The sequence below is a fragment of the Asterias amurensis genome, chromosome 14, assembly GCF_032118995.1.
Source record: "Asterias amurensis chromosome 14, ASM3211899v1".
In the NCBI taxonomy this organism is placed as follows: domain Eukaryota; kingdom Metazoa; phylum Echinodermata; class Asteroidea; order Forcipulatida; family Asteriidae; genus Asterias; species Asterias amurensis.
Genome location: NC_092661.1, coordinates 10,653,597 through 10,676,042, shown reverse-complemented (window position 1 = coordinate 10,676,042; position 22,446 = coordinate 10,653,597). Strand labels below are relative to the sequence as shown.

The 22,446-nt window shown below is 40.8% G+C and overlaps 1 protein-coding gene across 2 annotated transcripts in view; it reads left to right on the top strand.

Moving 5' to 3' along the window:
- The window catches only part of LOC139947243 (Fanconi anemia group A protein homolog), a 99,808-nt gene extending 77,562 nt beyond the window's left edge, over positions 1-22,246 (top strand). Inside the window, exons 19-37 of one of the 2 annotated variants that reach the window (XM_071945126.1) lie at positions 165-287; positions 740-885; positions 1,688-1,852; positions 2,785-2,993; positions 4,023-4,107; positions 4,785-4,961; positions 5,730-5,803; positions 7,449-7,701; positions 8,006-8,169; positions 8,884-8,989; positions 9,630-9,692; positions 9,882-10,004; positions 10,554-10,689; positions 11,451-11,578; positions 13,209-13,310; positions 14,596-14,749; positions 15,310-15,379; positions 16,476-16,635; positions 20,509-22,246. In XM_071945126.1, the coding sequence (XP_071801227.1) occupies positions 165-287; positions 740-885; positions 1,688-1,852; positions 2,785-2,993; positions 4,023-4,107; positions 4,785-4,961; positions 5,730-5,803; positions 7,449-7,701; positions 8,006-8,169; positions 8,884-8,989; positions 9,630-9,692; positions 9,882-10,004; positions 10,554-10,689; positions 11,451-11,578; positions 13,209-13,310; positions 14,596-14,749; positions 15,310-15,379; positions 16,476-16,635; positions 20,509-20,658 (2,588 nt within the window). In that variant the 3' untranslated portion in view covers positions 20,659-22,246. Of the gene's footprint in view, positions 1-164; positions 288-739; positions 886-1,687; positions 1,853-2,784; positions 2,994-4,022; positions 4,108-4,784; positions 4,962-5,729; positions 5,804-7,448; positions 7,702-8,005; positions 8,170-8,883; positions 8,990-9,629; positions 9,693-9,881; positions 10,005-10,553; positions 10,690-11,450; positions 11,579-13,208; positions 13,311-14,595; positions 14,750-15,306; positions 15,380-16,475; positions 16,636-20,508 lie in introns of both variants that reach the window. The other variant, XM_071945125.1, reaches the window with a different exon arrangement.
- Positions 22,247-22,446: the final 200 nt, after the last annotated feature.

The window sequence follows — 22,446 nt, the reverse complement described above, 5'->3', positions numbered from 1 at the left end:
CTCCAGAATATTGTTCTAAAAGGCAGGGTCATAATGACCTGATAATTTCCCTCCACCCCTGCCCCATCACCTTGTATCCCATGCGTTTTCTGTGTGATTTGTGTGAAATCGGCCCCAGTCTTTACTCCATCTGAGTTTGTGATGTGAACTTGTTCAATATCTAGGTGTGTCAACTGAGGATATGGATGATATGACCTTTGACCCCATGGATCGTCTGACGGAATGTTTGGACGCGTTACCGCAGCAACTTATGGCAGTAGACGTAACGGAAGCCAGTAATTATGCAGGTAGATTAAAAAAAATAATAATTTGTGCAAGTTGCCAGACACGCGAGGCCTGATGTCCACTTCAAGGTGTGGGCTACAATCAACTATTTTTACAGGGGCCGTTACCACACCTACTCCTAGGGCTGAAACAGGGTTACCCCCTTTACAGTCCATTTGGATGTACATGTAGGCTTGGGTATCATCCATCAGAAGCCTGGCTGGTAGACTGCGCAGAAAGCATTACCTCCCCAACTGTGTTGAAGCAATGGTTAAGTGTCTTGCTTAAGGACAGAAGTGTCATAAAGTGACTCAAAGTCACCCTCTGCTGATCAAACATCAGAGCTTGACGGAAAATCTAGCAAGACAGTTCTCTAAAGAGCAAGTAGACACACACATGGTGTTGTTGCAAACCAAATATATATTTACAATACACAGCAAGTTGACATTAATTTCCTCTGTTTGTTCTATTGCAGAAATAGTAGAGAAATTATCCCTAATACCAGGAAAGGTTAGCGCTGTATTGGAGGACCTAGCACCTAGAGACAGTCAGAATCCTAGCATGGACTTCATTGTGATAGACATCCTTGAAATGAACTCCATAATGCCGATTCTAATGAAGGTAAGGCCATAATCAAAACTGGTGGCTACTCACTGAGCAGGGATGTGATTTCTTCATTTTAAACCAGGAAACCCTTTTTTTTGTTCTATCCCTTCCCCCACCCAAAACAAACAAAAACTAGAATTAAAATCAGATTCATCAAAACCGAACAGAACGCCCAGATCGCAGATTAGGGTTTTTTTAAAACCAAAGATAAATGTATGTACATATAAAGTAGGCTTGGCTCTCACAAGCAATCACACTTGGAAGCTTTCCTGCTTTATTCTCTTGCAACTTCGATGACCAATTGAGTCAAAATTTCCACAGGTTTGTTATTTTATGCATATGTTTGGATACACCAAGTCAGAATACTGGTTGTTTACAATTACCAATAGTGACCCGTGCCTTTAAGAATGCTGCATTTGATGGTGGTCCTTTCCTTTCTGTTAAAGGCAGTGGACACTATTGGTACTTACTCAAAATAATTATCATCATAAAACCTTTCTTGATTACGAGTAATGGGGAGAAGTTGATAGTATAAAATATTGTGAAAAACATAATGTAGTTTTTGAGAAAGAAGTAATTTTCCACGGATTTGATTTCGAGACCTCGGATTTAGAAATTGAGGTCTCAAAATCAAGCATCTGAAAGCACACAACTGCGTGTGACAAGGGTAGGTTTTTCTTTCATTATTATCTCGTAACTTCGACGATCGATTGAGCTCAAATATTCACAGGTTTGTTATTTTATGCATATGTTGAGAAACACCAACTGTGAAGACTAGTCTTTGACAATTACCAATAGTGTCCACTGTCTTTAACAGGTCACAGATCTGCTACTCGGTTGTTACTGCAAGACGTACACACTGCTGGTCTCATCTCAACGTCCCTATACCGCACTGACAGAACAATTCAGCTCCTTGCTGGCAACCCAGGGGAGCCTCCATCACCCCTTGTATCACCGGTTGTTCACCCTCATTTGTCACCAGGTGCGTTGTCAATTAATTAATCAAAAAGTAACCAAAAGGTTGACACCATTCAAGAAAATATTAATCAATAATAAAGGCTGCTTCCCAGGTTGTATCGTAATTTGGGTGTGATCCCTGGCTACACGGCAGTTAATGGTTGTATGGCTTCTGACTGGCACCCCCGAACAAGGATATTGACAAAATAGGGAGAGCTAACATAGGGCTAGATAGCTCAGTTGGTAGAGCGCCGGCACGTTAATCCGGTGGTCGTTGGTTTGAATCCCACTCTAGTCAATTTTTCTTTATTCAACCCCCAAAATCATTTAAAGGAACATTACAGAATCGGCCATCTGTGTCACGAGAAAATAGTGAAAAACCGATTACAAATTTTGCATTGCATCGATGCTAAAACAAAAATGAATAAAACGCTCACTGAGCGATAAACTCAAAACGCGAAATTATATTATTTATTTCTCATCAAATACGAAATTTCAGACAGAATTATTTCAAGGGATGTTTTCTACTATGAACATCATTAGACAGTGTAAGTTTTATATAAATCTGTGATCTTCACGATTTTTGTTTCTTACCAATTCTGTAACGTTCCTATCAAATGCACACACACAAAAGCATAGTTAAAGGCACTGGACACGTTTGGTAATTGTCAAAGACCAGTCTTCTCACTTGGTGTATCTCAACATACATGTATGCATAAAATAACAAACCTGTGAAAGTTTGAACTCAATTGGTCGTCGAAATTCCCGAGAGAATAATGGAAGTAAAAGCACCCTTGTTGCACAAGTTGTGTGCTTTCAAGTGAGAAGACTGGTCTTTGACAATTACCAATAGTGTCCAGTGTCTTTAAGAGAATGGAGATTATCAAGACATTCTGTATTAAACGGAGGAGAGACGTTTGTAATTCTCAAACTGTTCAAATGATGTTTCCGTCTTAGGGAGATAGTTTGTCCGAGGGCCACGTCAGAAGTCTCGCCAGTCTCCTGGTACATATGAGTGCCCTGGGCAAGATGTTACCCCATGTCAAGCTTCAGACTCATCATAGCAAGCTTAAGGAGGGAGAGGAACCAGACCATTTTACCCTGCTCAACCTCATTACCAGAGAGTTGCAGCACCGCAGTGGTCCTGCAATGGAGTTAACTTTGAGGTAACAACTGTGAAAAGTTTTAAATAAAATAAAATAATCAATAAAATAAAAATTTCCAAATACAGATTATTCTTCCAGTTCAAACATAACCGCTCTGATTTTTTGGCGACATCTCAAAAATGCCACCACCTTTTGAAATGAAAGTTATTGTATGTATGTATCCACATTTAAATTGGATTAAAACTTTGCCTTTAATGGGTGTCATTGGGTGTCAGGGGTGTTGTGGCCGAGCGGATAAGAGCACCGAATTCAAGCTCTGATGCTTCTGTTCAGCAGAGTGTGGGTTCGAATCCCGGTCGTGACACTTGTGTCTCTGAGCAAGACACTTAACTATAATTGCTTCTCTCCACCCAGGGGTAAATGGGTCCCTGTGAGGGAAGGTATGGTTCTTGTGTTGATTTAGCCGAGTAGCGCATATTAATGTTGCACAAGACTGTATACTCCCCACCAGGGAGCTGAGATGGTTTAAGGAGTGATTTAAGGCCCAGTGACCAGGGGTAATAATGTGAAGCGCTTTGGGATGCCCTCCGGGTGTGAAAAGCGCTGTATAAAAACGGGTTATTATTATTGCTATGTTTCTACGCATGTTAACATGGTGTAGCTTCTATTTTGATACAACCAATATTATACAAACATTGAGTGGCTCAGAGCCGGTGCGAATGTGAGTAATAGTGAATGTCACTATTTACGATAACTTTACGATAACTACAACAGTCTTTGCTTACCATGACTACAAGAGCTTCTTTCGTTTTTATGGTCAAAGCTCATTTTCTTACGCTGCTCCATTTCTGTGGAATACTGTTCCTGTGCATATGCACCTGGGCCTAGTTCTTTACAGTGTTTTAAGTCTCTTTTAAAACCTCATTTGTTTGAAGCTGCTTATTTGTAATCTGCTTATTTGTAATTTGTATCGTTCACTCAATTGTATATTTGTTTGTTCTCTTTAAGCGCTTAAATGCTTTTGTATTAGGCACTTTACAAATGTCTTTTAATAAAACTATTATTGCTTTTATTATCTTATTTCTCTAGGTTCTGTACAGCGGTATTGGAGAGCTTTCCTGGTGACCTCAAAGCAAAAAGAGATGACATTGTCCCTTTGTCTCTGAAGCAAAAGGTAATTTCTCTTAAAATACACTAGTTTTAAAAGATTTGTGAGAATAGGTAATATAAAAAGGTTGTATCACAAACAATAATATCGAAGTCTTATCAAAGTCTTATATAGCGCACGTATCTACCAAACAAGGTACTCAAGGCACTGAGTATATACACACTTTCAGAAAGATGGGTTATTGCAGTGATGCATTCTGAGACCGAGTTATTTAGCACCTTATAAAGGGTTTACAAGATGCTACGGCGCATACAGCAGCCAGAGCCAGGAACACCGAGGCGAACCCCTTCTCTTTTCGATAAATGCACTGGGTTCTTTTACATGCATTACACAACACATGGGACCAAAGGCTTTACATACCATCCGAAGGACGAAGCAATGGTTAAGTGTCTTGCTTAAGGACACAAGTGTCATGGCTAGGGATTCGAACCCACACTCTGCTGATCAGAAACACCAGAGTTTGAATTCGGTGCTCTTAACCGCTCGGCCACGACACTTCCAATAAACAGCAAAACTAACTACTTTCCTTGAAGAAGAATAATTATAATTTAGCCCCCGAGAAAAGGCTCTGCTGTGGCCAAAATGTCAGATTCTTTTTTTTTATAGACAGTAGTTCAATTTGGTTGGTTTGGTAAGCAATTTGTCACATTCTATACATTTTCCTTTTCTGTTTCTCGGGGCAGTTTTGTTACTTGCAGCCTCGGCTTCATCCTGAGACTCGGACTGAGTTTATCTCGGCGTTAGGGCCTCAAAGAGGCAGCTTGCCTACAAACATGGCTGAAAATGCCGGGACGTCTTCCTCACAGTCGGAGAGCTGGAGTTCATTTGGCTTCAAAGATTGTGTGCCAAGAAAACAACAGGTTTGTACCGCTCCAATAATTATCATAGAGCTGCTTAGAGGGTCTGGGTACTTTTTGAAGGACACAAAATAAAATTTTCACAGATTTACATTAAAGGGAAAGGTACATGTTTGGTAATTACTAAAAACAAATATTAACTTAAAAACTGACTTGTTAACGAGCATTGGAGAGCTGTTGATAGTATAAAACATTGTGGGAAACGACTCCCTCTGAAGTAACGGTAGTTCTTGAGAAAGAGGTAATTTCTCACTAAAATAATAAAAGAGCTCTAGCTAGAAGTCTTTTATTCCTTTCTGGAAGCACACAAACTTGGCAACAAGGGTGTTTTTTTCTTTCATAATTTTTTTGCAACTATTTTATCCTTATGATGGGATACACAAAGTCAGAACACTGGTCTTTGACAATTACCAAACATGTACAGTGCCTTTAAACTTACACAGTTTGAAGATAATGATGGTCAAAAGCTTCCCTTAAAATATTTTTGTCTCTGGAGACGAACAGTTATTTTAGTATGTATTTTAACGTATTTACCAGTACTGGTATTTTACCGGACCCTTCTGAAAACATTGCCATGTGATTGTTCCTTTTTTCTCTCAAAAAAATCTGCAGGTAAGTTATATTACATACATCTTCATTCACAGTGAGTAATGATTCATGCTATGGCCAAAAAATTGATCTACAAAAGGTATCAAAACCCTTTGAAGTTAATTTATCACTGATCTGTTAGTGGTGAGTGTCTTCATTGATCAAATCTCTGATTTCTTGCAGCTTGACTTGGATGAGTGGCTAAAGGTAGAGCTGAGAGTTCATTCCTGTCAAGATTGTCTCACTGAATCTCAACGGTAAAGCCAGTCACTTACTTCTTTCTCGAAAACTACTCCACTTCAGAGGGAGCCGTTTCTCACAATGTTTTATACTACCAAACCTCTCCCCATTACTCGTTACCAAATAAGGTTTTATGCTAATAATTATTTTGAGTAATTATCAATAGTGTCCACTGCCTTGAAGTAGAAATAAGTAACAATAACTGGTTCTTATGAAGCACACACATCCTAGTAGCTAGATCAAGGCACACTTTAGACTGTTCCTCTAACTTTCTCACTTTCCTGGAGGGTACACACCTTTATCACGCTGTCACCATCTTGGTCATGTTTCCTGTTTCCAATAACAGTAACGAATGCTAATATTCCTTGTGCATGGCACCAGACTATTATTTCGTCCAGCCTCAGTTCAGTTACAATGAGTTGGAATGGAGTAAAATCAAGATGGCCACACCGTGATAAAGGTCTTTATAACCCCAAGCTGCTTAAAGACACTGGACACCTTTGATAATTTTCAAAGACCAGTCTTCTCACTTGGTGTATCTCAACATATGCATAAAATAACAAACCTGTGAAAATTTAAACTCAATTGGTTATCGAAGTTAAGAGACAATGATGAAAGAAAAAACACCCTCGTTACACAAATTCGTGTGCTTTCAGATGCTTGATTTTGAGACCTCAAATTCTAAATCTTAGGTCTCAAAATCAAATTTGTGGAAAATTACTTCTTTCTCGAAAACTACGTAACTTCAGAGGGAGCAGTTTCTCACAATATTTTATACTATGAACAGCTCTCCATTACTTGTAACCAAGTAAGTTTTTATGCTAAAATTATTTTGTGTAATTACCAATAGTGTCCATTAATTATTGCACAAGTTGTTTGCTTTCAGTTGCCTAATAAAAGGCTTCAGCTGAAGTCTTTTATTATTGGAGTGAGAAATAACCTCTTTCTCAAAACTATGTTACTTCAGAGAGAGTGGTTTCTCACAATGTTTTATACTATCAACAGCTCTCCATTGCTCGTTACCAAGTAAGTTTTTATGCTAAAATTTTTTTGTTTTGAGTATTTACCAATAGTGTCCAGTCGTATTTCACAAAACTCTTCCTAACTTAGGATTAATCTTATGACTTAGGACGAGTCCCAACCCTGCACTGTAGCATGCAGACCTTAAAGGCAGTGGACACTATTGGTAATTGTCAAAGACTAGCCTTCACAGTTGGTGTATCTCAACATATGCATAAAATAACAAACCTGTGAAAATTTGAGCTCAATCTGTCATCAAAGTTGCGAGATAATAATGAAAGAAGAAAACACCCTTGTCACACGAAGTTGTGTGCGTTTAGATGGTTGATTTCGAGACCTCAAGTTCTAAACTTGAGGTCTCTAAATCAAATTCGTGGAAAATTACTTCTTTCTCCAAAACTATGGCACTTCAGAGGGAGCCGTTTCTCACAATGTTTTATACCACCAACCTCTCCCCATTACTTGTCACCAAGAAAGGTTGTATGCTTATAATTGTTTTGAGTAATTACCAATAATGTCCACTGCCTTTAAGATTAATCCTAAGTTAGGATGAGTTACTCGTCCTAACTCGAGATAAGACGAGTCCTAACTCTTTGTGACATCGACGGCAGTGCCTTTAATCTAAACTTCAATCTACAACAGGAAGAATTACCATCACTGGATGTTGTATCACTGCCACCTCCCTCAACTCATACAGTCCTCGGAAGGCCAGAATCCCTCCAGTGCTTATAGAACGGCCTGCGCAAAGATCCTGCATGCTGTACTAGACAACCACAGCGAGCCGTCCGGTAGGAGTGTACAACCGTGCCCCCATGGGGTCAGACAAGGCCAGCCCGGCGGAGAGTCAGGAAGAATGGGTTGTGGACTGGGCAGGGATCTTATACAAATCTTGCAGGTATTTTGCAAAGTAATCAATGTTGGTACATTATGTTTATGGGTTTTTTCACTCAGCTGTTGCATTATTTTGTTTGCCCGATATCAAATTTGAATTCCACAGGGCCCTTAAGTGGGCCTGAGACGCCACGCCGTAATGGCTTCGCACTCGCACTGACTCCTTACTCCGCTACTCAAATACGCTTGACCAATGTATTTGAACTTCCTACGGGCCTGAACATATATGACCATGATACGTCTGGCTTTCATTCAACTAATTTGTAACAAATTGTATCCATTCCATTATGCTGTTTTCTTGCTCATAGGAACTTCTTTTAGTCTGGTCCACAATCCTCCAGGAGGGGACAGCTTCACCAAGCGAGGATGGAGGTTGTTCGTGGCTACTCGGAGAGTGGGAAACCAGACTAAAGAACCTGAGTGGTCAGGGGACTGGCCTAGCGATGGCGTTGGAAGTTTCTAACCAAATGATGTAAGCCTATCTGTTTTTCACCTGTTTTTGTTAAAGGAACACGTTGTCTTGGATCGGTCGAGTTGGTCTTTGAAAAGCGTTTGTAACCGTTTTTTATAAAATGCATATGGGTAGAAAGATGTTGTAAAAGTAGAATACAATGATCCACACAAACATGCCTCGAAATTGCGTGGTTTTCCTTTTACCTCGTCGACTAACACGTCGGCCATTTATGGGGGTCAAAATTTTGACTCCCATAAATGGCCGACCATGTTAGTTCGCACAGTAGAAGGACAACCACGCAATTTCGAGGCAAACTTGTGTGGATCATTGTATTCTACTTTTAAAACATCTTTCGAACCACATGCATTTTATAAAAGACGGTTACAAACGCTTTTGTTTTGACCAACTCGTCCGATCCAAGGCAACGTGTTCCTTTAAGACATTTTAAGCTGAACAAACGTTGTAATCAGCTACTATGACACCTTCTGGACCCAATTTCATTGCTCTGCTTACGGCTGAATTATGCGCTTACGATCACCATTCTCCGCTTACTTAGAAGACTAAACTCCTCTAAAGAAAGATCAATTTCTTAATTTTTTTTCTAATAAGCATCATTTATTTCTAAGTTTATTATTATTATTTTTTTATATAATAATATAATAAATCTCGGTCTTCGTTTTTGACTCACCCTGTTAGTACTAATGTTTGGTCATGGATGTTTTTAACCTACAGGGTGATGCAGAGTCTGCAGCCACATCTTCTCTTTGTGGACTGTCTCTGGCAGATTCCATCCCAGTCTGCGATCAAACATCTAACCTCCTACATCAACACACATCTGGTATTATCGATTTAGGTGTTTTCTCTCTTTCACTACTTATCTGTTTACTTTGTAGTTGTCTTCAGTTAGCCTGCTACTTTAATTCTTTGTATATTGTCGTCGGCATTTGGTAATGTCATTTTTCATCTGGTCTGTCTTGTTCTTGTTTCGTGATTCGCTGTTTGTTTGTTTGTTTGTTTGTCTGTTTGTCTTTTTGTCTGTTTGTCTGTTTGTCTGGTTGTCTGTGTGTCTGTTTGTCTGTTTGTCTGTTTGTCTGTTGGTCTGTTGGTTTGTTGGTCTGTTGGTCTGTTGGTCTGTATGTCTGTTTGTCTGTTTGTCTGTTTGTCTGTTTGTCTGTTTGTCTGTTTGTCTGTTTGTCTGTTGGTCTGTTGGTCGGTTGGTCTGTTTGTCTGTTTGTCTGTGTGTCTGTCAGCCTCATGCTCTCGCTCCTCTCTTGTACATACATGTAGTTAATTCCTAGTTTTATTTATTATTTGCTTTAACAATATATTAATTGTTTATACTGTTTGATTTTGTCATTTTCTATGTACTGATAAATTCTCATGTTGAACTATTTTCCAAAACGAGTATGGAATAAACGTCATTTTGAATTAAATACAGAGGGGAAAATAACAATCTGTTGTTCATTCTCTTTTTGTAGAAGGAATATGTACAAGATGGCTTCTGCTCTTTCCCATTCGAGGTGGTTACAGTTATTTTTCAGGTATGAACTTGTTCACAGTAATTCTGACTGCATGAGTGTGTTTTTGGAATGAGTTTACATGGTGTTGCCGCAAACCTTTCTATATCGCATTATTGTGCTAAACAATTTTATATGCTTAAGCAGCTCTATGAAATTGGCCCCTGGCTGTTTGTTAACAACTGCTGTTTCATGTATGTAATTTTTTTTCAGGGTGCAATGCAGCTTTACACCCAAGCCCAACGCAGTGGTGCATCCGATGGTAGAGTTAATGAAGTGGTGTCTGCAATAGAGGGTTTACTTGTCGAGTGCCCGCTGTTTACTGTCTCTTTTCTCGTAAGTAAAATTTGTATCTTTGTTTGCTGGATGTTACTGCTCAAATGTGTGTGCTTTCAAATGCCTAATGAAGTCTTCTGATATTTGAGTGATAAATTACCTCTTTCTCAAAAACTGCATTACAGCTGGAACGGTTTGCCTGAGAGATTGCATAATGAGCCAGCCTTGACTTCATTCACTTCTAGGTACTGGGGTTTACGGAGTCATTGATTTATTTTTGCATAATTGGCTTTTTTCTCTGGATTTTGTTCCTGGTGGTATAAAGTGCTGTTGTTGCTTTTGTGGGGGTTGTTCTTTATACATGTGTATTTGTTTATCTCTTGTTCTGGACGTGTTTTGCTTTTTCTACAGGGCCCCCAGGGTGAACAGTGTTTTTACACTGAAGGGGCTACCCTGTATAAATAATACTTGATAATAATAATAAAATGATAATAACAGCTCTCCATTGCTTGTTACCAAGTCATTTTATGATAACAGTTATTTAGAGTAATTATCAACAGTGTCCAATGCCTTTAATGGAACTTTCCCATAATTTTTTTTTTATGACAGAGTCATTGGGATGTACTGAGTCATCAAACGAACCCATTCTTGATTCTGAATCAGCTGAACACAATCATCCATAAAGTATGGGGTGGTGAGACACAGACGAGCTGTCCCCAAGCTGATGATGGCGCTCTACATCAGGGTAGGTTTCAGTATAATAAAACTACAGCATTTTACAAGGCGCATTTTACCGACAACATTCAAAAGTGCCGGTCTGGAAGAAGTCTAAGACAAAGATAAAGTATTGTCAACTCGTTGGGAAAGCAAGAATGAGAAAGTGTGTTTAAAGTTTCTGTTGGAAGAGAATGTGCATTTGTCTGAGGTCTGCCGAAAGTGAATTCCAGAGCCTTGGTGCTATGTTGGAAAAGGCCCTGTCCCCGTAACTGGCCAGGCGAGTTCGAGGAACATGAAGTGTACTGCTGATAGATCTCAGGCATTGTCTTGTTGTTTGGGGCGTCAACAGATTTTGTGGAGCTAAACCTTGTAGTGCCTTGCATGTGCCTACAATTGTTACACGCTGTGACAGGATCTATGGTGTTTTGTACACCAAAAGGGTGCAAATTGCACCCGAGGCGACGCCGAGGGTGTCATTTATTTTCCCCCGAGGGTGTACAAAACCCATGGACCCGGTCACAGCGTGCAACAATTGTTTTGTTATATCATGGTAACATTATTATTCCTCTTCTCGAAGTTCTGTTGTCATCTTCAAACATTATCATGACGGACTAGGAATAAGCAGATGAGCAGTTGTGCAAATCAGAAACTTTGCGCTTGCACTGTAAGCAGAGAATGGTTGATCCTACTGTATGCGCCAAGCGGTAAGCAGAGCCATGAAATTGGGCAGTGCTTTAAACTAACCAGTTCAAAAAAAAGTCATTGGTTTGTCTTTTTATTTTATTTTAGCTGCGCCAGACACTTGGATTTTGATCATCAGTTCCATGAAGCTGCTTCAGTGTAGAGGACGCAATGCGGATCACCTGAGCAGCTTGCAGGAAAATCTCATCTGTAAACTCAAAGAATTCTTCCTGGAGGTAAACAGCTCGACATTTTAAATATTTCAAACCACGAGAGATTGCGATTTAATTCATTGGTCTTTGTTGAGTGTCAAGGCGGAACGGTTTAGTTCTCTGGACTCTTTTGGGTGTCGTGGTCGAGCGGATAAGAGCACCGAACTCAAGCTCTGGTGCTTTTGTTCAGCAGAGTGTGGGTTCAAACCCCCAGTCGTGACACTTGTGTCCCTGAGCAAGACACTTAACTATAATTGCTTCTCTCCCCCCATTGGTAATAGACCGATTCTTAAGGCTCCGCCCACTGCGCACGTGTGAGCAAGAACACGTGAGCCTCTCCAATGCCATTCTGCACATTTCTGCCGTGCGCGCCAAGCATACACGCACGTATGTCGGACTTTATTTGTTGGACTTTTTGTTGCGCAATGGGTTGTGATTGGTCTGTACGCAATGGAGCAGAGCTTAATGGATCGGTCTATTAATGGGTACCTGTGAAGGCAGAGATGGTCTTTGTGATTGGTTTAGCCAAGTAGTGCATATTAATGTTGCACAGGCTGTATACTCCCCAGGGAGCTGAGATGAGCTTTAGGAATGAATTAAGGCCCAGTGATCAGGGGTAATAATGTTGGAAGCGCTTTGAGAAGCCCTTCGGGTGTGAAAAGCGCTTTATAAAAACTCTTTATTATTCTGGTTCTTGTGGTTGGTTTAGCTTAGTGCGCTACATATTTGGCGGCACAGGCTGTATACTCCCCAGGGAGCTGAGATGGTTTAAGGACTGAAATGGCCCAGTGATCAGGGTAATAATGTTGGAAGCGCTTTGAGACATGGTGTATAAGGCGCTATATTAAAACCAAATATTATTATTATTGTTATTTATTATTAGTGTATGGTTTCTTATACTTAGGCTGAGATACGGCAATGTCTGTTTGAGTATCATGATCGAGGCTGCATGGCTATATTAGGCAGGGCCGGCCTCATGACCCAGATTTCTTATGTTTGTTTCGTCGTTTTAAAAGCAGTTACCATATAACTCCCCCCCCCCCTCCTACTCAGATAATTCTACATTGCATAGATTGTGTATTCATAAATACCTAAGACAGTTTATCCATTCTGATTGGTCGAGAGGGCATCACGAGGGGTTGTTTGATCGGATGATATAACACCAGTAAAAAGTGTTGAAACATGGGCGTGACACGCGAGCTTGCACCTGTGCGTATAAGACATTTTCTTCATTCCTATTGGTCGAGAGCAATGGCTGAAACAGTTGTGCAACATCACGCGATATGCGCGACGCGCACAGCATTCCCTTATAAGGAGTTGTTTACTCGAGGGCCTTACCATTTCAAAGCTGGAGGGGTGTTGTGTTGAGAGAAATCATTGAACAATTATAATTGTGCATTTATTTTACCTTTTGACCAAAGAGTGTTGATGTTTTTTGACCGAAAAGGTATTTATGAATGGGAATCAAAGTGTGTTGAATCGGTTTTCAACTAGTGGTTTAAACCCGCCTAGGCCTGGTTCTTGATAATTTACCTCGACTTCGTCTCAGTAAAATTATCAAGTCCAGGCCTCGGCGCGGGTTTAAACCACTAATTGAAAACCTCTTCACTACACATTGTTTCCCTTATTCACTGCCATGTTTTCTTCTACTTAGGCTGAGATACGGCAATGTCTGTTTGAGTATCACGTTGCGAAGGCTGCATGGCTGTTATTATCAAATGCTGAAGATTCTACAGAGATTGAAGATTGTTTGAAGGTAGCGTCATCGCTGCTCAGTAAAACCCCCAGCTGTCTCAAGACATTGTTGCGCAATGGGTTGTGATTGGTCTGTACGCAATGGAGCAGAGCTTAATGGATCGGTCTATTAATGGGTACCTGTGAAGGCAGAGATGGTCTTTGTGATTGGTTTAGCCGAGTAGTGCATATTAATGTTGCACAGGCTGTATACTCCCCAGGGAGCTGAGATGAGCTTTAGGAATGAACTAAGGCCCAGTGATCAGGGGTAATAATGTTGGAAGCGCTTTGAGAAGCCCTTCGGGTGTGAAAAGCGCTTTATAAAAACTCTTTATTATTCTGGTTCTTGTGGTTGGTTTAGCTTAGTGCGCTACATATTTGGCGGCACAGAATGTATACTCCACAGGGAGCTGAGACGGTTTAAGGACTGAAATAGCCCAGTGATCAGGGTAATAATGTTGGAAGCGCTTTGAGACATGGTGTATAAGGCGCTATATTAAAACCAAATATTATTATTATTGTTATTTATTATTAGTGTATGGTTTCTTATACTTAGGCTGAGATACGGCAATGTCTGTTTGAGTATCATGATCGAGGCTGCATGGCTATATTAGGCAGGGCCGGCCTCATGACCCAGATTTCTTATGTTTGTTTCGTCGTTTTAAAAGCAGTTACCACATAACTCCCCCCCCCCCCTCCTACTCAGATAATTCTACATTGCATAGATTGTGTATTCATAAATACCTAAGACAGTTTATCCATTCTGATTGGTCGAGAGGGCATCACGAGGGGTTGTTTGATCGGATGATATAACACCAGTAAAAAGTGTTGAAACATGGGCGTGACACGCGAGCTTGCACCTGTGCGTATAAGACATTTTCTTCATTCCTATTGGTCGAGAGCAATGGCTGAAACAGTTGTGCAACATCACGCGATATGCGCGACGCGCACAGCATTCCCTTATAAGGAGTTGTTTACTCGAGGGCCTTACCATTTCAAAGCTGGAGGGGTGTTGTGTTGAGAGAAATCATTGAACAATTATAATTGTGCATTTATTTTACCTTTTGACCAAAGAGTGTTGATGTTTTTTGACCGAAAAGGTATTTATGAATGGGAATCAAAGTGTGTTGAATCGGTTTTCAACTAGTGGTTTAAACCCGCCTAGGCCTGGTTCTTGATAATTTACCTCGACTTCGTCTCAGTAAAATTATCAAGTCCAGGCCTCGGCGCGGGTTTAAACCACTAATTGAAAACCTCTTCACTACACATTGTTTCCCTTATTCACTGCCATGTTTTCTTCTACTTAGGCTGAGATACGGCAATGTCTGTTTGAGTATCACGTTGCGAAGGCTGCATGGCTGTTATTATCAAATGCTGAAGATTCTACAGAGATTGAAGATTGTTTGAAGGTAGCGTCATCGCTGCTCAGTAAAACCCCCAGCTGTCTCAAGACATGCACAGGTATGTCAGACCTTTTTGACTCTACACTTAGCTACCGTTGCAAGTTGGAATTCGGGTTGGTCTAGTTGGTATGACACTGCTCTAGAAGTGCTAAGGTCGTGGGTTCGAAAACCTCCAGAGTAATATGCCTGTGATTTTTTTTTCACAGAACTTGGGAAAGTACTGAGTATACAGTGCTAACACACATCGGTTTATATGGGTAAAAAAACAAAACGAATATTTAGTATCCCTGATTAACATCTATTAAATCTTTGCAGTACCCGCTGCTAAAACATAGGATTCGAACTGCCTCTATCTACCGGGCAATCTCGGTGGTCTAGTTGTTTAGACACTGCTCTAGAATTGCAAAGGTCGTGGGTTCGAATGCGGGTAATCAGCCTGTGATTTTTTTTTTCTCATAGAGCCCGGGAAAGTACCGAGTATACAGTGCTAACACACATCGGTGTATGGGTAAAAACCAAAAATAATACAGATGTCTTACCAAAAACAATTGATGTTCTTTACCCTCGATGCAATAGTTAGCATCTCTTAACACAATGTCTTGTTTGGAATCTCAGCAGGTGACTCTGTGTTGGAGAGAGACATCCTACCCAGCGTAGTCACCAGGCTCTATCCAGTCATCTGTTTCAGGTAATTGCTAATTACAACTAGTATTCACTAATCGTTTTTGTTGTGTGGATAATAGACGTCCTGACGATGTTCCCATAAACACTGATGTGTTTTAGGATTGTATACTCGGTACTTTTCAGAGTTCTGTGAACGAAAATCACAGGCATATCTTGGATGTGATTCAAACCCACAACCTTTGCAATTCTACTGCTCTAGAATTGCAAAGGTCGATGGTTTGAATCCCACTCGAGTAATATGCTTGTGGGTTTATTCCCCCAAAACTCAGGGGCAAGTGTACAAATCTGGAGCAAGTTAGTCGAAGCCTTGAGACCAATTAGAAACACTCCGCCATAGTGAAGCTAATAACGAGAAGTCCCCTAAATCCACTAAAGCTTCAGTAGTAGTTCCTGCTGAATTTTTACCCTCTGACTAGACTAGTTAAAAAGCAGGACTAGTTCTTTTTCAGAACTAAGAAGTCTCCTGACTTTCGAAAATCTACTCCGAGGTAGTAGGATATAAAGCAAGAATAGTTTTCAAAAGCACATAATCTACCTGGCAATTAGATACACACATGGTGTTACCGCAAACCAATATATATTCACTACTGGTAAACTCTTGCTAAATAAAAAAGGAAGATTGTCTACAACACAAGACCACAGATGGCCATTCCAAGGTGAGGTCTACACTTGGCTGATTTGGCTATCGACCAGGGCCCAATTTCATAGAGCTGCTAAGCACCATAATTTGCTTAGCATGAAATTTTCTTCCTTCATAAAAACAGGATTATCGACTAAATTTCCATTTGTTGCATATTGCTTGTTACTGGTATTCAGCTGTTGTTTGCTTAACCTGAAAATCACGTGGAAATCTGGCTGGTTATCCTGTTTTTATCAAGGAAGAAATTTCATGCTTAGCAAATTTTTGTGCTTAGCAGCTCTATGAATTTGGGCCCAGATCAACTGCCACCACGGGGGACCACGGGAGGCATGTTTCCACTTACTCCTGGGGCTGAAAAAGCATTAACCACTTCACTGTCATCTGATGCTAGAAGTAAATAAACTACGACAAATTAATCGATTCACATTGTGTTAACTCATATTGTTTCCTTTATCAATAGAATTCTACTGCAGAGGGAATGTCAGCGTGTGTTACGGCAAGCACGTACAGACCCGCAGTTACTGATCGTGTTATTACACATGTACGCATCGTTAATGACGCTTCACTGTCATCAGCCAATAACAGATCAGCGTTTGGACTTAACGTCAGGTGATGAACAGGTATGTGCATAATTTACAACTAGCGGGATGCCGCGCTTCGCGCGGCACCCCGCTAGGATATAAAAATCCTGTACACAAATATTTCGAAATGTAGGTGAGGGTGTTATACGCCTCTCTCAATATTTATGCATGGCGTCATAATTCTAACCCAAAATGAAACTATTTCGCACGTCCACCACTACTTGCAGTGGCTGCGCCCACCTTGTTTTGGGTTAGACGACGTGCCTTATGCATCTAGAAACTATAAGGCTCCCCCGTGAGCCTTATAGGGGTCTAATATGTTGGGCCTCCCTAACGTTACACGTTTTTCAAATCAGCGTTGATAGGTGAAACTGACCGTTAGCCAGCAATAACTAAAGTTTCTTTTGTACTACACCACCAAAACTTTCTCCACACACTCAATATACATTCATAATGCTTGATTTCCTTTTTAAAAAACTTCGTCAAAAATGACATTTTTACGTCCCACGATACATAGCGTTGCTACAGCACTATAAGTAAAGCGAGTTTTTGGAACATGCTGTGTGCCACAAATCTAATTTATCTACTGTTTTTTTTCTCGTTTTTTTTCGGGGGGGGGGCGGGGGCGGTAAGAGCGTATGCCTCTTTTTAGTTTATTTTCATCTGAATTGGTCTTGTAAACTTTCTGGTCAATAGGCTGCATGTATAACGGGAGCACTTAACGTGAACGTCAAAAAAGTGTTTTGCAGGCAGAGATGCCAAGTCCAGAGGCCAGCTATGTGTGAGATTTTTCAAAGCTCAACCCCCATCCCCCCGGAAAAAAAAAATTGCCAGTTTAAGAAGGCCTTTTTAAATCGCCGCCCAACTTTTTTTTTTATCAATAAATAAAACAATGTGAATGTGGACAAAAAGTGTTTCAAAATGCATCAAAAACCTCCTCAGAATAATTAAAACTCACTTGAGGTACACAGGAGATGTTGATGGTTAATGTGGAGGTTCGATTGTGTCAGATTATATCCTTCCAAACTTGAAAAAAATAGACTAAAAATGATGTCCAAAATCAATCGCTCACTTCTTCTGCCTGTTGTGTCTTCGCTAGGGGAGCGCATTTCAACGAATTTGCTAAAAGAATCGGAACAAACTTGTGCGCAATAAGCGTTTTGCGCTCTGCCGAATTGTAGCTGAACCTACTGGATGAGCAAAAGCGTGCGCAATCTGCAAATTTGCGCTCTGTTTGTACAAATTTTGTACAAAAAATGTCGTTAATTTATTTTTCCCCGATCTCGCCCCAATAATGGTTGATGTGCGTGTGAGCGTGAGGCAGAGCCCAAATGCGTGAGTCTCACTCCTAATGCGTGAGACTTGGGAGGTCTGTTTTTTTTTTGTTTTTTTTGTCACTTTGGGCTTATTGTATCTCGCGAAATTTGAACGACAAACGACACAATTTCTGACCGCGTTCATGTTCACGCTGCTCTAGGAACAAACCTCCATACATCCCATATCTCTGGAACCCTATATCGTACAAACTAAATAAAAACGATAAACTCGTCCCCACTCCATTTTCTCTAACTTATTTCACTTTCAGAAAGCATGTCAAGTCATGTTTAAGGTTTGTTACGTCCAGTTTGGGTCAATAGACAAACTCCTAAAAATGTACCCCATTCAGCCGCACGAGGTCTCTTTTGTTAATATTATCTCCATGAGTAACCAACCCGACGGGCCGATGGCTAAATTAGGCTTCAAAATGGATTTGGCAAAATGTACATTCTGAGACCTGACCGACACACTGCTCTAACCAATTTTGTGAATGGACTTATCCAAAAGGAAACTTAATGTCGTTTTGCTTAACAACTTTGACCAAATGCAAAGCAAAGTTCTTTTTTTACAGCTTCAAAACATGCCTTTGACGTACGTGTATAAGTTTCACCATAGAGTAAGGAATGGTTTCACAATTCTACCTCTATGGTTAAACTCTGAAACTGCAACATTATACCTCCATTAACAGACCGTATTCTAAAACGGTATTCATGTACCCATTTGAGTTTACTGGCAAAAGGTCCAAGGTCGCCACCCACTGTCAACCTAAAGTGGTCCCACGGCGACCTTGTTCACCAAGCAACAGGTGGCCTGTCTCAAACCAGACAACACACCACTCACAATACACTGACCAGAATGGCTCTTTGTGTAAGGCCCCCCTCCAACCCCAAAATGTTATTAATTGTAAAGTTCCCTTAGACACCTTCCAACCTATAGCCGGCCCTACCCCATGTTTCCAAATTATTAAGCTTCCGTTTGATCCCAACCTTGTTCATCATGATAATTCTCACGCCGTTTGGAAGTGAATGCTTTTTTATAAATATTATCCATTTAATCTTTTCAACAAATGAGTCACCCGCAGAAGGATTTCTAGGAAGTCTGATAACAACGTCGACCAGTGGTTGACACATGGTCGCCTGCGAAACATCAATCTACGATACTTCATCCATTCAATGCAAATTCGGTCAAATTCGTGAGATTGTTTCGGGTTTGTCCTGGCACCCAGCCTCTTCGACCCTTTCGACCCTGCGCGACAATGAATGAACCAATCCGGAGAACCATGCTTAGTACAACACGAAAGTAACCTGACCAAAAAGGGCGGATCGAATGGCGGGTGGGCGGACAAGGGGCAATGAATGAACCAATCCGGAGCACCATCTGCGAAACACTGTCCAATGAGTCACCTGTCAGAAAGATTTCTAGGAAGTCTGGTAACAACATCGACCAGTGGTTGACGCACGGTCGCCGCCCAAACTTCCTCCAATCACATGACTTGTAAGTGCGAGTTTGGATCCGGGTTTTGCAGACTTGCAACCCGACGTCTGAAACCACACAAACGTATTGAATTCCACACAAACAACCGTGTTGGATTCCACAAGGATGCCATACCACTGGACCTTCTAATTTTCAATCCAAGATGGCGCAGGTTACGCTTTTAATAGTATAGATAATTAGCCCTAGCATTGCTCAAGAATAAATAGCAGGCATTTTAAGCCATGACAGGCCTGGAGTTTCATCTTTGAAAGGGCAAGGCAGACTTCATTTTGAAAAGGGTGCGTACTCCATTGGAAAATCAATAGGAAACTTTTGAAGGGGCACCAAGGCCAAGACATGGGGCAACGGAGGTCATGTCCTTCGTGGCCTGCATGTGCTTCCAGTCTATAGCTGGAAGGGCAAGGCCGATTTCAATTTGAAAAGGGCACTTCATTGGAAAATCAATAGGAAACTTTTGAAGGGGCACCAAGGCTAAGACATGGGGCAACGGACGCCATGTCCTTCGTGGCCTGCATGTGCTTCCAATCTGTAGCTGGAAGGGCAAGGCCGATTTCAATTTGAAAAGGGCACTTCATTGGAAAATCAATAGGAAACTTTTGAAGGGGCACCAAGGCTAAGACATGGGGCAACGGACGCCATGTCCTTCGTGGCCTGCATGTACTCTCAGTCTATAGCTGTAACATGTTCCAAAACAGTTTTAAAAAACTCTTTAATTTCATGTGCAGAAAATGTAAAAGTAAGAATTTTATGTTTAAAAAGTTTCTCCAGTTTTATTGTTTGGAAAACTTTTGGTACTGTGTGGTTGAGACCTATACTAAAAAGACCTGCACTTCTATTCTAGATGGTTAACTTTAATGGGAGACTTTTAGACGGTCCTTTTTCACAGTTCTCGCCAGTAGTGCTCGTGCTCAGACCTACTGCGCAACACAGAGCCTTACGCGCGCAATACAGAGCGTTACGCACGCAATACAGAGCCTTACGCGCGCAATACAGAGCATGTGCGGCATTATGTCTACTGCCACCAACATCTCAAAAGGCTCCCATTGTAGATGTTTATGAAACCAACTTATTCTACTGACATGCTTTCTTTTCTTTATTTAGATCGTCAACTTTGAGTTTCTTCAATCAAGTCTAGCTCTAGTTCAAGGAGTGATACAACAGAGCTCTCGCCAGAACCTAGCAACGGTAGATGTAGCAACCTTAGCCGATACTGATCCAGAACTTGCTAACATGATTCAACAAAGACTGTAGTCGTCAAAGACTGTAGTCCTGAAAGACTGTAGGCCTCAAAGACTGTAGTCCTCAAAGACTGTAGTCCTCAAAGACTGTAGGTCTCAAAGACTGTAGTCCTCAAAGACTGTAGGCCTCAAAGACTGTAGTCCTCAAAGACTGTAGGTCTCAAAGACAGAGGTCTCAAAGACTGCAGTCGTCAAAGACTGTAGTCGTCAAAGACTGTAGGTCTCAAAGACTGTAGTCGTCAAAGACTGTAGTCCTCAAAGACTGTAGGTCTCAAAGACTGTAGGTCTCAAAGACTGTAGGTCTCAAAGACTGTGTCCTCAAAGACTGTAGGTCTCAAAGACTGTGGTCCTCAAAGACTGTAGGTCTTAAAGACTGTAGGCCTCAAAGACTGTAGTCCTCAAAGACTGTAGGCCTCAAAGACTGTAGTCCTCAAAGACTGTAGGTCTCAAAGACTGTAGTCCTCAAAGACTGTAGTCCTCAAAGACTGTAGGCCTCAAAGACTGTAGGTTTCAAAGACTAGTCCTCAAAGAATGTAGGTCTCAAAGACTGTAGTCCTCAAAGACTACATGTAGGTCTCAAAGACTGTAGCTCGCAAAGACTGTAGGTCTCAAAGACTGTAGGTCTTAAAGACTGTAGGCCTCATCCTGAAATCAGCTTAAGCTTTCACTTATCAACCCTTAGCTATTGTTATACCTGTCTGGTAATGAAACCATGTAAAGGCACTGGACACTACAATGTGTTGGTAATTACTCAGAATAATTGTTAGCATAAAAACTTACTTGGTAAGATCAATGGAGAGCTGTTGATTTTACAAAACATTGTGAGAAACGGCTCCCTCTGAAGTGCCATAGTTTTTGAGAAAGAGATAATTTCTCTCTCAAATATAAAAAAACTTCAGGCCTTAAGTCATTCATTAGGCATCTGAAAGCAAACAAATTTGTACAACAAGGTTGTTTTTTTTTCTTTCATTATTCTCTTGCAGCTTCAATGACCAGTTGAGTCAAATTTTTCACAGATTTGTTATTTTATGCATAATGTTGGGATTACAAAGAATACTCTTTGACAATTACATGTACCAAGTGCCCAGTGCCTTTAAACAACCATCAGTACCGCGGTATTCAACACCCAATTGCCTTCTCTGTTTTGCTATAGTGTCACTGGTTCCCTCTGTGCTTTACACATGTAATATTCTTGGTTGGGTTTGGGTCCTTCTTCCTCACGTACGTGCGGAGTAGTAGTAAGTTAATCGGGAGAGCTTGAACTTGAACTTGACGTTGAATAATTGAAGTTCGCCACAGAACAGTAAATAGTAATTTGCTGGCGCTTTATAATTAGCAGGGGCTCACCTGAGAGAGCATTGCGGGGTTGACACAGGGAAGCTCATCGACAGTGAGGTTTTATTATTCAAAACAAAAAACTCAAGACCATCAGACTTTTTTTCGGTCCTGAGTTTACTGGCCCAACGCTAAAATCACTTGCCTCAGGCCTTCGCTTCGTGTCAAATTAGAGCCCCTAAGTTGAAATAAATGTCTTTGGGAGACAAACCCAGATTGGCTTCATACCCCAAGACTATCATAATCACATGAGATGTGAATGCATTAAACTTAAACTTTGTCAAGTTAAACAGAATAAAGTGTGTTGAGTGTTTGATTTATTTGTTGACTTCCATGTCAAACCTGTGACTGAGCACTGAAGGAACACTAGATTGGCATGGAGCTCTCGTCTATAGATAAGTTGCAATTATAGACGCCATCTTTGTGGGCAAGTTGCATTTTGGCTTGCAGGCGCAGCAAGCGCTAT